The sequence below is a fragment of the Dromiciops gliroides genome, chromosome 2, assembly GCF_019393635.1.
Source record: "Dromiciops gliroides isolate mDroGli1 chromosome 2, mDroGli1.pri, whole genome shotgun sequence".
NCBI lineage: Eukaryota > Metazoa > Chordata > Mammalia > Microbiotheria > Microbiotheriidae > Dromiciops > Dromiciops gliroides.
In genome coordinates, this window is record NC_057862.1 from 484,553,707 (window position 1) to 484,569,903 (window position 16,197).

General features: G+C 38.4%; 2 protein-coding genes across 4 annotated transcripts in view; one reads left to right on the forward strand and one right to left on the reverse strand.

Annotated features, from left to right (window-relative positions):
- Positions 1-1,993: 1,993 nt before the first annotated feature.
- CENPN (centromere protein N) overlaps positions 1,994-16,197 on the forward strand; it is a 58,336-nt gene continuing 44,132 nt past the window's right edge. The window contains exon 1 of the mRNA XM_043987113.1: positions 1,994-2,296. The gene's annotated coding sequence lies outside the window, so the exon portion shown is untranslated. The remainder of the gene's footprint in view (positions 2,297-16,197) is intronic.
- On the reverse strand, positions 5,567-15,905 carry CMC2 (C-X9-C motif containing 2). Of its 3 annotated transcripts, none has more exons than XM_043987117.1 (5): positions 15,662-15,905; positions 12,860-12,954; positions 10,879-11,001; positions 6,817-6,888; positions 5,567-6,225 (listed from the first exon to the last, which is right to left on the reverse strand). In XM_043987117.1, the coding sequence occupies exons 3-5, from the start codon at positions 10,957-10,959 to the stop codon at positions 6,139-6,141; spliced, it is 240 nt and encodes a 79-aa protein (XP_043843052.1). In that variant the 5' UTR covers positions 10,960-11,001; positions 12,860-12,954; positions 15,662-15,905; the 3' UTR covers positions 5,567-6,138. The 3 variants fall into 3 exon arrangements, with proteins under 3 accessions (XP_043843052.1, XP_043843054.1, XP_043843053.1); XM_043987119.1 differs by lacking the exon at positions 15,662-15,905 and adding an exon at positions 13,056-13,760; XM_043987118.1 differs by lacking the exon at positions 12,860-12,954.

Below are 16,197 nucleotides of genomic sequence, written 5' to 3' on the forward strand. Positions count from 1 at the left end.
CCAAATATGTTGTGGCCCCCATGTTTAGTTATTTGATACCATACGAGGTCATGACTCACAGTTTAAGAAGCTTTGATTTAGAATAAATATATGTAATACATGAAATAGTCTCAACATGAGTCAGATGTAGAAATATTTATATAAAAATGAATCAAGGGAAGGAAAAGAATGGAGGAAAACAAATGTTCTTTACTTGGCACTTTAGAAATATAAAGGGCTTAATAATGAGATGAGTTAGGAGAAAGAGGCCCATGAAAAATGACATTGTCCATTACTTCTGAAGAAAAATACAACTAATCTATCCACAGTTATAAGCAGAGTTGTAACTAACATGCAGGGTGTGACATGGGAAGGAGGAAGGAGAGTTCACTTCCTTCCCAAGGTGACCACTATTCCTTCACCTCATTTCATAGCCCTTTGGTGGCACAGGGTGCAATTGCTCTTAGTAGTTATCTTAAGGTCTAGGCTCTGTGATGGCCTCCAGAGCTAGGACTCTTGGAGGTTGCCCTCCTAGTTGTTACCTATGCTGTTCTCTGAGTTCAAAGGAACCCCTCCCCCAAGCTGAATCTGTTTCACGCCTGATTTTGATAGTTGTGACTCTGGTAATAAGTGACAAAGAACAAGGATAGGAAGTTATTTTCTTACCTTGAAATGAAACATAAAGTCAATAACTTTTTTTCATTGCCTTTCTTAGTACTGACCTTGGAGTTGACTTTCATCTTCTAGCTATAGTAACTATAGAAATTCTATAAAGTAAATGCATAATTAATAATAAATTTTACCACCAGCAAATGAAATGATCACCTTCACCTACACAATAGGGATACTATGAATATGTGAATGTGGGTTAAAAATTTTAAGCAATCTAAGCTGATTTAAAACATTTAACATAATAGTTCTGGGTAGAAATTGGGAGAAGTTAGTTGGCTAAAATAAAAGAGCTTGAAACTCAGTTCTGTTTTATTCTCTGACTTAATGGAAGAGAGTAGAGCATCATCTAAATCAAGAGAAGGGCTTATGAATACATGTGACATACTTGAAGGAATAGAAGCTTTTTACATGGCTTACAAGCTCGTAGCACCCTAGCAGGATGTCATAAAAAGTCCACAGAACATAAACTGAGTTGGGGCTCAAGATAGGAAAATCCAATAATAATAGAGTTTAAAATAGGCTGACTAAAAAGCATATGGAGAGGCTAATTGGGTAAAAGCCCTATAAACTTTGGTGACGTTAAAACTTATAGGTCCTCATGTCCTAAATCACAGTTCTTGTTATCCATTGACACACCTCTGCAATGCCTTCACATTCTTTGTCAAGCTCATCCATGGATGTACCACCATCTTGATCTGCTTCATCAAACGTGCTTTTCAAAGTTAGATAACATCATCCAAAAATCACTGAAGTCATCTTCATTTTTAGTACCTTCCATATCCAACTCCTCATCCCTTTGGGGATTCTTAATCTTTTTTATTTTCTTTTTTACCTTGATGAAAACAAAGCAAAAATTTCCCAAACCTTTTTTTAAACCAATAGGAAAAATCAAAGCAACAATGGCTTAGAGAGCTAAAGAAAAATATATTAGTTGACTATATATATATATATATATATATATATATATATATATATATATATATATATATATATATATATACACACACACATTAGTTGAGGTCATCCTGGCCAATTGTGTTAAAAATAATTATCTTAAAGTATGTCTGTTAAGAAAATCAACAGACAACAAACAAAAGTAAGATTATGGCAAAGAATAAAAAGATTTTAATATATTTTATGATCACTTGTACTGAAGTCTTTTAAAGTACCTGAAATTGGTGACAAATCTACAAAGAATGTGATGAAAAGAAACCGTTTGTTGAATAACGTGTACTTATGCAATACAATACTCAGTTTTATTGTCAACTAATACAAATCTTACAGGGTTTTAGCATGTTAGTTCTTTGTCCTACTCCAGAGTATATTGTTACAAACTACTAAGAAAGCATCTAGCCAAAATCAATTCAAATGTAGAGAGGGTCAGCTTTCACACGCGACAGTGGAGGGCAGCCTCAGTCTCCCTCCCTCGCCGAAAGCTCAAACAGACGTCTGGACCACGCTTGGCACACAACCTGGAGGTAAGACCCTACCTTCTGGGTTTCTCTTCTCCCTCTCCCACCGGACTCCACCTCCCGTTTGAGTCACAGAGAGGTAGAGACGGTCGGCGTCTGCAGGACAGCAGAGAGCAGCCTGGGACTCCTAGATGTACGAACCACGCTAGGACCCTCAGACTACATGTTTCTGGGTAAGAACATTTATGCTTATGTGTCTATCCCTTACCAGCGCTCTGCTCTTGGTTCAGACTTCTTTGTTTATATTTTCCCACATTCCTAATGTGATGTTATCTGGTCTGAGGGGGACAGGTGCCCCGGGGAGTAAAGGAAGAAGAGGTATTAAGGTGAATTGCGACCCCAGCTTCCCCATAATGTCTCTCCCCAGTAGGGGGCAGGGTGAGGTGCTTAGAATCAGAAAGGAGTGTTCGAATATACGGTCCTCATACGCACATGTTAAAGGCAATGTCTGCCTACATTTTAGAGCTTTACCCCCAATTCCCACAACCTTATGCCTTGATGGGATAGTGGGTCCTGTGTGACAGATTAAAACGGAGTAGCTGGCCCCAGTATCTATTAAAAAATTAATTTTTACCCCAGCTATCTCCAAAATCACCCGAGGTTCAGCCATGGAGAGTCTTGTTAGGGGCTGGCCGCCCCCGGGCACCCTCAGTCCCAGTCCACTGGGGACGGGACAGTTGGGCACTGGGTTTTCCTACGGCCAGACCCCTGGGGGCAGTCGCGGGGCAGTGAGGGTTAAGTGACTTGCCCAGGGTCACACAGCTAGTGAGTGTCAGCCAGTAAGTGTCTGAGGCTGAATTTGAAATCAAGTCCTCCTGAATCCAGGGCCAGTGCTTTAGCCATTGTGCCACCTAGCTGCCCCAAGTGGTAATAACTATTAAGATGATTCTCTTATTTTTCTCTGAGTTCAGTAGAATGTAAGTGTTCTGAGGGCAAGAACTGTTTCATTTTTGTCTCTGTATCCGTAGCACCTAGCAGAATGCCTGGCACACGACAGGCACTTAATAACATGCTTATTGCATTTAGTTATTTAAGACCACCCATAAATCTGTGTTTTCAAAAGAGAAATTGAAATTTGAAGGCATTTTCCTTGCAAATAATTATCTCTAATTTTAATTTCTCCTAATCCCAATTCTCTGAGGCAACAACTACATTAACAATGATATTTGGGCTGTTAGGTGGCACAGTTGCACCAGTCCTGGATTCAGGAGGAACTGAGTTCAAATCCAGCCTCAGACACTTGACACTAACTGTGTGACCTTGGGCAAGTCACTTAACCCTCATTGTCCCACCAAAAAAAATTATATTTATACAGTGCTCTAAGGTTTGAACTATACATCTTGGTTTTTGTTTTTTTTTGGGGGGGTGAGGCAATCGGGGTTAAGTGACTTGCCCAGGGTCACACAGCTAGTAAGTGTCAAGTGTCTGAGGCCGGATTTGAACTCAGGTTCTCCGGAATCCAGGGCCGGTGCTCTATCTACTGCGCCACCTAGCTGCCCCTGAACTATACATCTTTTATCACATTTGAGCCTACCTTGAAATAAGTGATACCTCATTTTTGCAAATGGAGAAACTAAGGCTCAGAATTAAGTGATTCATCCAGGGTAAAACTGGTAAATATCTGAGGTGAAATTCAAACCTAACTCTCCCTGAAGATTATAAGTCCATACTTTGCTCTACCCACTATACCATGCTTAAGTTTGCTACTATCTTAATTTATTTTGCAATCAGAGGGATAGTGTGTGCTAGTGTTAAATATAAAATTTGAATTCACAGGAATTCTATTTTGCACTGAGAAAATCTCCAAAGACCAACCAGAAGAGAAAATCAAATCTGAAAAATGACAAAAAGAACACTTCACCTCCAAATTAGGACACTTAGTCAAGTTTTTCCCTTAAAGTCCCAGACAAAAAGGCATTAAGGTCTTTATGTAAAGAAACGGACAATTTTAGAAGAGTCATGTTAAACAGAAAAAACAAAACTTTATCATAATCAAAACAGGTCTTAAGATCTACAAGAGAGCAGGCTGGATAACACTATAGAAATCAAGGAATTAACATTGACCAAATACAGAATGAGAATTATGAACTCATTTAAATTCAAACTTAAAAATAATTTTAAAAAATATTGACATAAAATGTCAATTTACTCTTTTTCCAGGGTGGCCAGGAATTATTTAGGATAGAATTACAAAGCTTTGTCCTGTCAGAAATAAAGGTCAGGCAGCAGATTTAGGATTATATATCCATAATACTTAAATGATTAAAAAGTTCATGTTTAAACCATTCTTTTCTAATTATAGGGATAATGCCTGTGACTCTTACCATTTTAAAATGACCAAAAACAAACGAAAAGGTCCCAAGTGCCAACAAAAGTGTATACTACTATTTGGTACTTTATCTCTAGTTTCAAGTGTCCAAGTTTCACACTTGCCAGCAAGATTATATACATCATTCATAAACTGTCTTTCTTTCTCCGTTGGCTGCATTATACCACCATCTGTGTTCTTTGAATGAATGTCAGTGTAACATAAATACTTAATCATATGTTCATATTAACAAAGTATTAGCCATGAAAATTAAACCATTTATTTTACTGAAGTCTTACCCTTTTCTTTATGTTACTTTGGCTTCTACTATGCAAATTGATCCAAAAATCTCTGCAAAATTGTACTTAAGAACTGAATTCAAATGGCAGACTTGTGCCTATGAAAAACTTTAAGAGAGAAAGTAATCCCCAATCAGAGTAGGTTGCATGAAAGCCAGGACTCTGGACTAAATAACACCAGCTTCCCTCTCAGATGTCTGATTCTTTATCAGCAAATAAGATGGAGAATTTATTAGAAATAAAATCTACTCATTATTTCCGAATCATGAGACATTGTGGCATGGGTAGAACACAGGTCTTGGTATCAGACAACAGACCCATAGCCAGGGCCAGATTAGATTTTTTACTTAGTGTCAAATTAGAGGGCTCCGACAGCACTTGGAGTCTTTCAGTAACATAGAAACAACCAAGCTTAGCATTTAGTTCCCAAGAAAAATGAGATAAAATAGACCCTGAGTGTCATACTTTCTCCTCTCTGGACTCCCCAGTGAAGTTTACTCTTCTCCCTTTCCAGCTGTTGTTTTTTGTCCATCATTCTCGAAGAGGACCATGACATCAGGGTGATACCATGACTTGCAGTGAATTGGATTTAATTGAGGGAGGGCTGTGCAAGGTCACCAACCTCACTCTCTCCTCTGAAGATGGGTAAGGGGCAGCTAGGTATCATAGTGGATAGAGCACTGGCTCTGGAGTCAGGAGGACCCGAGTTCAAATCCAGCCTCAGAGACACACTACTAGCTGTTTCACCCTGGGAAAGTCACTTAACCCCAATTACCTCACCAACCCCCCCCCCCCCAAAAGTATCTTGAAAACCAAAGAAAGGTATGACATCACAATTTGTATTACAAATTTTTAATCACTGAAGAAAACAGCTTTCCATGTATAGATGAGAAGACAAAAACAAAATATTTTTACTTTGGGCTATATTCCCTGGACTCTCCATGTTTCAATTTATTCCACTACCTTCTTTAAAAAAGTATTTTTTCAGCCACAACTCATGAAAACTGTTTACAAAGGTGTGGAAGATGGCTGAGGTCTTGTGAATGGAACATTGATTAATATTTTTATGTCGCTGTGAAGAGAGGGCTGATAGCAACATACTTTCTTCACCTCTTCTAACTCCTTTAGCTTAGTAGGCATAAGGAAAATAATGATTTTCTTATGGGGGCAATAAACAAATAGTCATTATTCAAATGTTGATGTTTTGTTGATGGCAAGGAAGTTCGGTCTTTTAGTCTTGCAACTACTAGAGTCTTATACTATCAGTTTCCAAATTTCTCTGCAGCTCATAAAAGGGTTCATTGTTTAAGAACTATTGAGTTCAAACACGGTGACTTTCTTCCAGCTACTAGCTGTATGTCCAGATGTTCATTCTTTTATTAGCCAAGATGTCCAGTGAAAGCAGAACTCAGTTTTCTGACTCTTCTGAAATACTGGAAAATTTCCGTCGCTTAGCTTCTCCAAATTCCCTGCTCTTGGCCCTCCTTTCTCCATACTGGAAGACAAACAATGGGGTGAAGGATAGATTTGTATGGGGGGAAAAGGAAGTAGCCTATTATGTCACTGGGTTTCACTGAAGTTCAGGTTGGGTTTAACATTTAAGAAAGGAGGAATTTTTTTTTTAATTATTTATTCTGGGGGCAGCTAGGGGGCATAGTGGATAAAAGCACCGGCCCTGGATTCAGGAAAACCTGAGTTCAAATGCAGCCTCAGACACTTGACACTTATTAGCTGTGTGACCCTGGGCAAGTCACTTAATCCTCACTGCCCCTCAAAATAAATAAATAAAATGAAAATTATTTATTCCACATTTCATGTTTTTTATTTGCAAAGAATCTAGGGGTTAAAAGAGACATTGTGGAAGTCATTTACTTTAATATCCTACCAGAATCCTTAATCCCTTTGAATTAGAGAATGAGATAGCCATCTGAAACATGTTATATGCAACACAAAAGGTCATACACCTTCTGCCTCTGTTCATAAGTGAGTGGCCCTTGGTGACAGTTTTACTGATTTACTTTTTGGGGGAAAGGAAGTTCTTTTGGTAGCTCCTTTTGTACCTTCCAATTCACTCAGAAGGCCTTACCTCCTTTTTCAGGCATTTCCGCATCTCACGATCAAGATCATTACAGTGACCAAAAAATTTCAGGACACTGTGCTATAAGACAAAAAACACAAGATATTTTATTCAATAAAATGAAAAGGTACAAAAGTGCATTTAAATAATTCTTATGGAATTCTTATATAATTTTCCATTCACATATCAACTTCATCATGTGTGAATTCATTGGTATAAGGAAATCCTGATGAGGAAACCTCTATCAATGAAAGGCAGCACCAGCCCTTAGGCAGTTGCCCAAGGTATTATTTGCACAGGGTCAGACAGCTAATATGTGTCAAAGTTAAACTTGAATCCAAGTTTTCCTGACTATACAGCAAGCTCTGTGACACCAAGACTGCCTCTAATTAATTTGATGATAGTTAATTAAAATGTCTAAATTATAAAATAAATCTACCTGGGCCCATATTACCAAAAAACAAAAGGTTCTTTTTTTGGGAGGTGTATTAATTCCCACGTGTTAAGATTACTTTAATTAACTTATTAAAATTCTATTAAAGAGGCAAGTTCCAATTAATTATTCCCAATATGTCCTCTAAGGGACATGGAAACAACAAATATGAACTTGGACAGACTTCAAGAGGTAGTGGTGAATAGAAGGGCCTGGCTGCTATGGTCCATTCAGTTATGAAGAGTCGGGACGCAACTGAATAACAAAATATTACAAAACTCATCCATGAGATGGCAATAACTGTGATGTAAAATCATGCTTTTTAAAGGAAATAAAGTAAGCATCTTTCAGACAGCAGCCAATACAATATTTACTACTTTGGGGGAGGGGATGCTTAATAAAAGCCTAATGAGGTAGCAACATTCAATAGTTGTAACTATATTAAGAATTCAACTCAAAATGGTGGAAAACTCATAATACTTCCAAGTAGAATGCTTTACTGAATTTATGTTGTAGTGAGAGATATACTGTTTATATAGGGGATGAGATTTAACTTGTGATTTCTTCACTGTTGCCCACTAAAGGCAACATAGAAACCATAGAGATAATGGCAGTTTAGATAGTAAATTCATAGGAACAAAATCCAGGAAAAGACTCTATAGTAAAACCTGGGGCTTCGAATGCTAAACACAAATGCCTGAAGTTTAGGTGGTAAGCAAGAGGAACTACAGGAGAATTTGACCTCATCAGTATAACAAAGACCAGGTGGGATGAAAGCACATGACTAAAATATAAGCTCTAGACTGGTATAACATTAATCAAAAGAAACAAAATAGGTAAAGGGCAGGATGGAGATAGAATTGCATATTAATAAGATATAGCAAATCCAAGAAGCAAAGTGGGGAAGTATGATGGAGAACATTTGGGTGAAGGTTAATGGAGAGGAAAAATATTTTTGTCTCTGAAATATTCTAGAGACTAAACTGAAGGAGGAAATGAGTTTGAGAAACAAATGACAAGACTGGCACAGGCATGATACTGTAGTGAAGGGGAATTCAATTAGCAGTACATCTACTGGCGCTCTCTCTTCTTAACTTGCCTTAATGATAATTTCTGTCTTCAAAAGGGGGAGGAATTAATAAGGGACAATTAAATATTGGATAGGATTCTTACTAAAATGGAGTAACTGGTTGCTGGGATAGAAATGATGTGACCTTCAAGGGAAAGGGACCTAGGGTGGAAGATATGATTGCTGAGTCACTATCAAAAATAGCTGAAAGATCACAGAAAATGAGAGACGTAGTAACACAAGACTGGAGTTTGGTAAATGATGAACTGATTTTCAAAAATGGGATTAGGACAGTTTCCAATTAATAGGCCAATTAATGACTTCAATTTGAGGAGCAATTCTAAAATGGATCACCGAAGAGACTGGTGAATATCTAAAAAGGAAACTGAAATTATATAAGTACTAGTATGGCTTCATCAAAAACAAGTCATGCCTACCTACTCTAGCCTTATTTCCTTTTTTGACAAAGTTAACAAACTGGTAGAAGAATGTGGGGGGATGTTTTAGATAAATATAGCTTACTTAAGATTTCAAGGAAACATTTGGTAAAATCTCAAGCTTTTATGTAGAAAATACGGAGACATATGGATTTGGAACTGATTAAATGGCATGGTAAGATTGAATGGTAAGAGTAGTAATTAATGGATAATGTCAAATTGGCAGGTGCCTTCAGAGTAGTGCTTCAGGGACAGGTCTTGACTCTATCTGCCTGGTCTGACATTTTTCTCAATTACTTGGGTAAAGTTATAGATGGTGTTTATCAAATTTACAGATGACATAAAGCTGAACCTGAGAGCCAACACTGGATCAGAGTCAAGATCCAAAAAAGATTCTGACAGGCTAAAGAAGTGGTATCAAACTCAAATAGAAATGTGGGCCACCAAATGAATCATGCATAATGATTCCTGCAGACACATAGTGACTTAGAAAACCACATGTTAACATTACCTGTATTTTATTGTATTTTGTTAAATATTTCCCAATTACATTTTAATCTGGTTTGGGTAACATTCAAGAGTGTTGTGGGCCATGTGTTTGACACCTCTGGGCTGGAATATTGGGCTATTCTAAAAAGAAATTCACTAGAAATGTAAAGTCTTTCACAGTAGTTCCAAAAATCAGTTTCACAAGTATAGGATGGGACAGGCATAGCTGACAAAAGTTAGTCTGAATTGTAGGTTTTAATGAACTGTAGGTAGGCTCAATGAGTCAGCTGTGTGATGTTGTGGGGGGGGGAGGTAAAGCAATCTTGGCCTTCATTAAAGGTGGTTTAGCTTCTAGAAGAGAACATATTTGAAGTATTGTGTCCAGTTCTGGGTATAATAATTTAAGGACAAGGAAAATCTGGAGTGTCAAGAAAAGGACAACCAAGATCATAAAGAGCAGAGTTCACACTATGAAGATGAGTTGAAGGAACTAGGGATATTTATTTGAACAGGAGAAAACTCAGAGACAAGACAGTTCATCTACAAGTATCTGAAGGGCTGCCATGTGTAATAGAGATTAGACTTATTCTGTTTGGCTTCAAAGGGCAGAACCAGGAACAATATGGGGTGGAAGTTACAAAGAAGCACCACCAACCTCAACCTCAAAAGTGAGAATGATAATTATATTTCTACAGAACCAGCTAGGATGAATGACCAATAGGGCCAATGGGAGACCCAAGGGCTCTTCCAACTCTTTGGATCCCTAAAATCTCTAAGAAAAAAATAATTTTAGTCTATAGTTCTTGAAAGAGCAACAGGGCTCTTAATCATCTAGCCCTGGAGTTGGGAAGATCTACATTTAAGGCCCACTTCTGATACCTGTAGTGACTGAACAAGTCACATAATGTCCCAGTGCCCTAGGCAATTCTCTAAGACCTTAAGTTGCAGAACAATTGGCAGGGCATAGGAGGGGAAAGGTATAGTAAGGGTGGGAAAAGAACAAAGGCCTTCCTAAAGGGGAGGAGCAAGGCAATGGCAAAAGACATTCTTTTCCCTTGGTAAACCAAGAAAATAGGATGGTCTGCTTATCTACAAGGGTCCCAGCTGCACAAGCAATTTCCCAGTCTAGTGCAAACTGACTGTCTTGACTTCCAAGGACACACAGGGAGTCCAGCTTGGGATGAAAACAATACAATTACGTCAGCTCAGGTGAGACTTCATCCTTGACTGGTTCAGGACCTCCTGCCTACTCTGGGTCTAGTGTTTCTAGAAAATATGGCAACTCAAAACAAATTTAAAAATTCAGGGGACCCTTAAAATGTCTTAACACAATCATTTGGGTCAAACTTGACCAAATATATTTTTTAAAGTGCTTCCTCTGGATAACTTTCAATGACTATCAAAATACCTTGTGATATAAAAACAAAAAGAGAAAATACTAAATTCATTATTTTTGTTTGAATGATGAATTCCAAAGACAAATAAATGATTTGGGATTATCCACACTATATTGTCTTCCTATTAGTACAGATAGCTATGAGTACTGTAATCAGTTAATAGGAACATTTAATATAATAATAATTCAGTAATAATACCCAATACTAATTTCCTTTTCAAAGAAATTACATTTTTAAAATTCTTACCTTTTGGTGGCATTCTTTTAATAAGTTAATTAAAATGTTACATTCCTCAGTATGTAGGTGTGGAGATAAGTCTGGATGCATCTTTGGTCAAGGATAGTGGCCCAACACATAGAAATTTTCCACCTGTTAACAGAGCAGAATCTTGAATATGTATATTTTGCAAATGTTAATACACTTGCTTGTTGGCACTGTTTCCAGTTAGCAGCATGTTAACCTTAGCAGAATAGAAACAGAAATATGTAAATTCCTTAAGTGTCAAGGAGTCAGAAAAATTTTCATTCTTTTCTTAACATGTTTTATTCATTTAGCTTAGTCCCTTAAAATAGGCTATTCTTAAAATGATTCCTTCTGCCTATCAAATGGGCTTTCAGAGTTTAAAGACAAAGTTGTTTTGTTTTATTTTTCATATTGCATGTCTACGTTAAAAAGACAAAGGTTTAAGGCAAAACATTTAAACAGTACTGATACCTTTCAGGACTACAAGAAGATAAGAATTTCTTTCAAGGAACTTGACTTACATCTACATCCACCTCCTTATCCCAACATATACCAATCCCCTGTGAAGCTGTAGATCTTTGTAATGAGGAACAACCAGAGCTCTTCCCTCCTAGGCCTGTATCCCAGTGATTGCCTGGAAGTTTTGAGGATGTCGTTTGATTGATGAGAGACATCACTATATCAATAGGTATTAAATTATTACTAATGTGATGCTAATGTTGATTCAGAAATAGCAATGACAATGAAATATGGGATTATGATTTCATTTCTTTACCACTGAATTGTGACATAGGAAACCTTTATGGGAATATGAATATTTTAAATACGTTTCAGTTATTTAATTAAGTCAGTTATTGTCTTTAAAATAATTATCAAATAGAGCAATCAATGTAAAATATATGTTGAGAAACAATGTACATATAACATGTAAAGATGTGAGCCAGGGAAATGGTGCTAAATAAAGATATATAACCAAGAAACAGAAATGACCAAAAAAGTCTCAAAAAAGCAACAATAATCAGTAGAAATACTGGAGCAAAAAAACCAAAACAAAACAGTATTTGTGTGTTAATGCTCAGGTGACAAACTTGAGATGCAAGGAGTTAGGAAACAGAATTTTAAAAGCCAAGGCAGCTAAATGATGCAATGGATAGATAGGGAACAAGACTCAAGTCAGGAAGGCCTGAATTTGAGGACATTTACTAGCTATATGACCCTAGGCAAATCACTTAACCTCTTAGCCTCAGGTTCCTCATTTGTAAAATGAAAATATTAATAGAATCTATCTCACAGAATTATTGTGTGTGTGTGTGTGTGTGTGTGTGGTCAAACGAAATAATATGTAAAGTACTTTGTGTATCAAAGTGCTATGTAAATGATAGCTATTATGACTGTTGTGATTAATATAAAACACTTGCCTTTGGAATTATTTCCTTTAATAACCACAGGGTCTCTAAAGCTGGGGGCAAACTATGGTGTGCCACCAGTTTTTGTATAGCAGGAAAACTAAGATTTTTGCATTTTAGAATAGTTTTATAGCTTTTAAAATTGTTAAAAAAAATTCTTAGCTCACAATGATGGGCTGGATTTGGCCCTCAGGCAATTGTGAAAATAATAAGGCCACAGACAGTAACTGACTCCCCTGGAAGGCAAGGACAATGTTATTACTTTGCATTTCAAGTGCTTTGCACAATGACTTGCATATAGTTATAAGAATTCAATTTGGGGCAGCTAGGTGGTGCAGTAGATAAAACACTGGCCCTATATTCAAGAAGACCTGTGTTCCAATCCAGCCTCAGACACTTGACAATTACTAGCTGTGTGACTCTGGGCAAGTCACTTAACCCTCATTGCCCCTCAACAACAACAACAACAACATTCAATCTGATACAAGTTTTATTATGTCCCTACTATGTGCAAAGCACTATACTAGACAATGGGGGGACAGATACTTAAAAACAGTTCCTGGATTTTAGAGGCTTACCTTCTACTGGGAGGGCATCCAACTTGTACACAAGTACAGGAGTAAACAGAGCAATCAATACAAAACTAATTTCAATGGAGAGAGGGTGCAATTACCTGGAGCAGAAAAAGAATTGGGAAAGCCCTGTGGTAGAATCATATGCAAAATGAATCATCTCATTCTATTCCCTTCACTCCCATCACTTTTGGAAACTTACCATATTCATTCTTGCATTTGAATACTGTGTCACTGTGTGGCTTTGGACCCCTCGGAGCTCCAGGATCAGCATTTGTGAAAAACACACACACACACACACACACACACACACACACACACACACACACACACACACACACACACACACACCCTACTTTGCAGTACAGTTGCAAGGACCAAATGAGGTAATATATGCACAACACTTTGCAAACCCTTAACTAAATTCCTAGAAAGAGTAACTACATTCCTCCCTTTCTGATTCATCTTCCATTTTCTACCTCCTAATCATGGGTGCTCTGGAAGGCTATGTCCTGCACCCTCTTCTCTCTCTTTTTAAAAAAATTCATCAGTTGTCATGGTAACAGACAGATGACTCCCTAATCTACACACCTACTCATTATATCTCTTTTAAACTTCAGTTCCAAATTACCAACTGCCTGCTAAACATCTGTGTATGCATGTCCCATCAACATCTGAAACACATCTCCAAAATGGAGCTCATTATATCACGAGAAACAACAGGCTTTAGAGAAATTTGGGAAGACTTCCATGAACTGATATAGTAAAGTGAACATAAACTAAGAGTAAAATGTATTCAGTGAGAACCTTAGAAAAACAACTCTGAAAGATTTCAGGCCTTTAATAAATGCAATGACAAACTATGATTGCAGAAGACCAAAAACTGGAGTAGGCTACCTACTTCCTGCTAGAGAAGTGATTCTTTTTTTGGGGGGGGGGGGAGGTTGGGGTGGCGGGGGGCAGGGCAATGAGGGTTAAGTGACTTGCCCAGGGTTACACAGCTAGTACGAGTCAAGTGTCTGAGGTCAAATTTGAATTCAGGTCCTCCTGAAAACAGGGCCTGTGCTTTATCAACTTCGACGCCTAGCTGCCCCCTAGAGAAGTGATTTTTAAAATTAACATGGTCACTGTATGAATGTTTTGCTTGAATATACATATATGTTAAAAAGGTTTTCTTTTTTATTGTTTAACAGGGGAAAGAAAAACAAATGCTTCTTAATTGGAAGAAATACTAGAATTAAAATTTTAAAACCATAATAGAACTCATCTTTCTCCCTAAATCTACCCCTCATCCTGACTTTCATACTTTTGTTGAGGAGCACATCATTTTCATGGCTTATAAGCGTATACTATAAATAGCCTTCCTTTCTTGCTCTCTCTTTTCACCCTCTAACCAAACAGCTACCAAGTCATATAAATTCTTCCTTTATAGCAGGGGTAGGAGCCACCTAAGTTTGAGACCTTTTGTCCCAGTGTACCCCACCCTGTCTGTTCTTATCAGGAGTATCCCCAGTCTTCTCCAGTCAATGTCCCAATACAATCCCAAGGTGTCTGTCCCTCCTTCCCCCCAGTCAAATTCCCATTTTATAAAGAGCTTTAAGTAGAGATTTTCAGAAAAGTCCACTTACTGTAAAAAGCTAGAAATGATGAATACACACAAGCACGGAAAGACATGAACTGACAGGAAATTAAACAAATTTAAATAAGAAAACAATTTACAAAAAGCCTGCAAAAATATAAATGCAAAGAACAAAAAAAAGTTGAAATTGATTGGATTCTGTGAAATTATAATACTAAGCGTGGCCTCGAAGAAGATACTTTGTTTTGGGGGTTTTTTTGTTTTGTTTTTCACAAGTGGAGGACCACACTTGACACTTATTAGCTGTGTGACCCTGGGCAAATCACTTAACCCTCATTGTGCCACCCCCCCAAAAAGAAGTGGGGGACTATGTAATTCACATTTTTCAATATGTTGGTTAGCTTTGCTGAACTTTCTTATTTTTTAATTTTGTTAAGCAGGGATTCTTAACCTGAGGTCCCTGAACTTATTTTTAAAAAGGTAAATGTATTTCAGTATAATCGGTCTTCTGCTACATTTAAAAACAGCATTCTGAGAAAGGTTCCATTGGCTTCAACAGACTGCTAAAGGGGTGAGAAGGGGTAAGGAAATTTAAAAAATATTAAGAATCCTTTGTCATAAGGGATACTCCCAATGAGAGGAAAGGGACAGAGGAGGAAATTTAGGTGATGAAAAGATAAATAAAAAATGTAAAAGCCTATATTTACATAAATTTAGGTTTAGTTAACTCAAACATTTAAAATAAGAGGCACCTTGGCTCCGTGTACAGAGAGCTGGGTCTGGGTCGAGAACACCAGATTTAAAACATTAGAGTTGTATGACACAGGGCAACTCATTTAACCTTGAGATAGGCCTCAGTTTCCTGAAATGTAAAATGGGGTTAATAATAGCACCTACCTCGCAGGGTTATCGTGAGAATATTTATACAGTGCCTAACATATAGCAAGTGCTTAGTGTTGATTTCCTTCCCCTTCCCTCATAAGAGAACACAGGCATGCCTCTTATTTATGTCAGCTTCAGAGAGACCTTGAGTTCAAATGAAGCCTGGCAGGCGCTGCCCCTCAGCTCTGTGACCTTGGACAAGTACAATACCTTCTCTAGGCCTCATCAGTGAGCGGGGAAAGGGGGTGGGTGGGCTGGACAATGTCTAAGGTCCCTGGCGAATCTAAATCGAATGCTGACGGGAGCCCGAAACCATTAGGTTGAGGAAGCCCGGGGCCGAGTCTCACCTCAGGAGATGCGCTAAAGGTCGCCTGGGGAAGAAGTCCCAACGGCCAAACTCCGACAGTCCGCTTTCTTTCAGCCGCCGCCGCTAGGCTCCGGGTAGGAGGCCGCGGTCACGCATCTGAAGGTCCCCACACCTACCCCAGGTGGCGACCTCGGATGCACGAGGTCAGAGAGTATAGACCAAGGCGGGGGGAGGGAACAGCTCCCAGGTGACGTCGAATGTCACCAGCCAATTCCCGACCTTCTAGTCCACGAGCTAGAAACCTCCTTCCTGAGCCTGACGCTCCCACGTAGGTCTAGCACCGGGCATGGGCGGCTTTACTAGAGGCGTTGGGGAAGTGTCGCGACTACCCAAGCGTCCAGAGTTCCCGTTTCTCCATAATTCATGAAGCCAAAGAACTATGCATCTAGGCAGAAAAGAAGCTATCTATATTCAGGTTTAAAAGGACCGTCTCGCTAAGCAGAAAAGAGCCGGCACCCCGGTAGTTCCTTTCTTTCCCCCCAGCCACAGGATGTATGGTACTTCCCGACTCTAGGT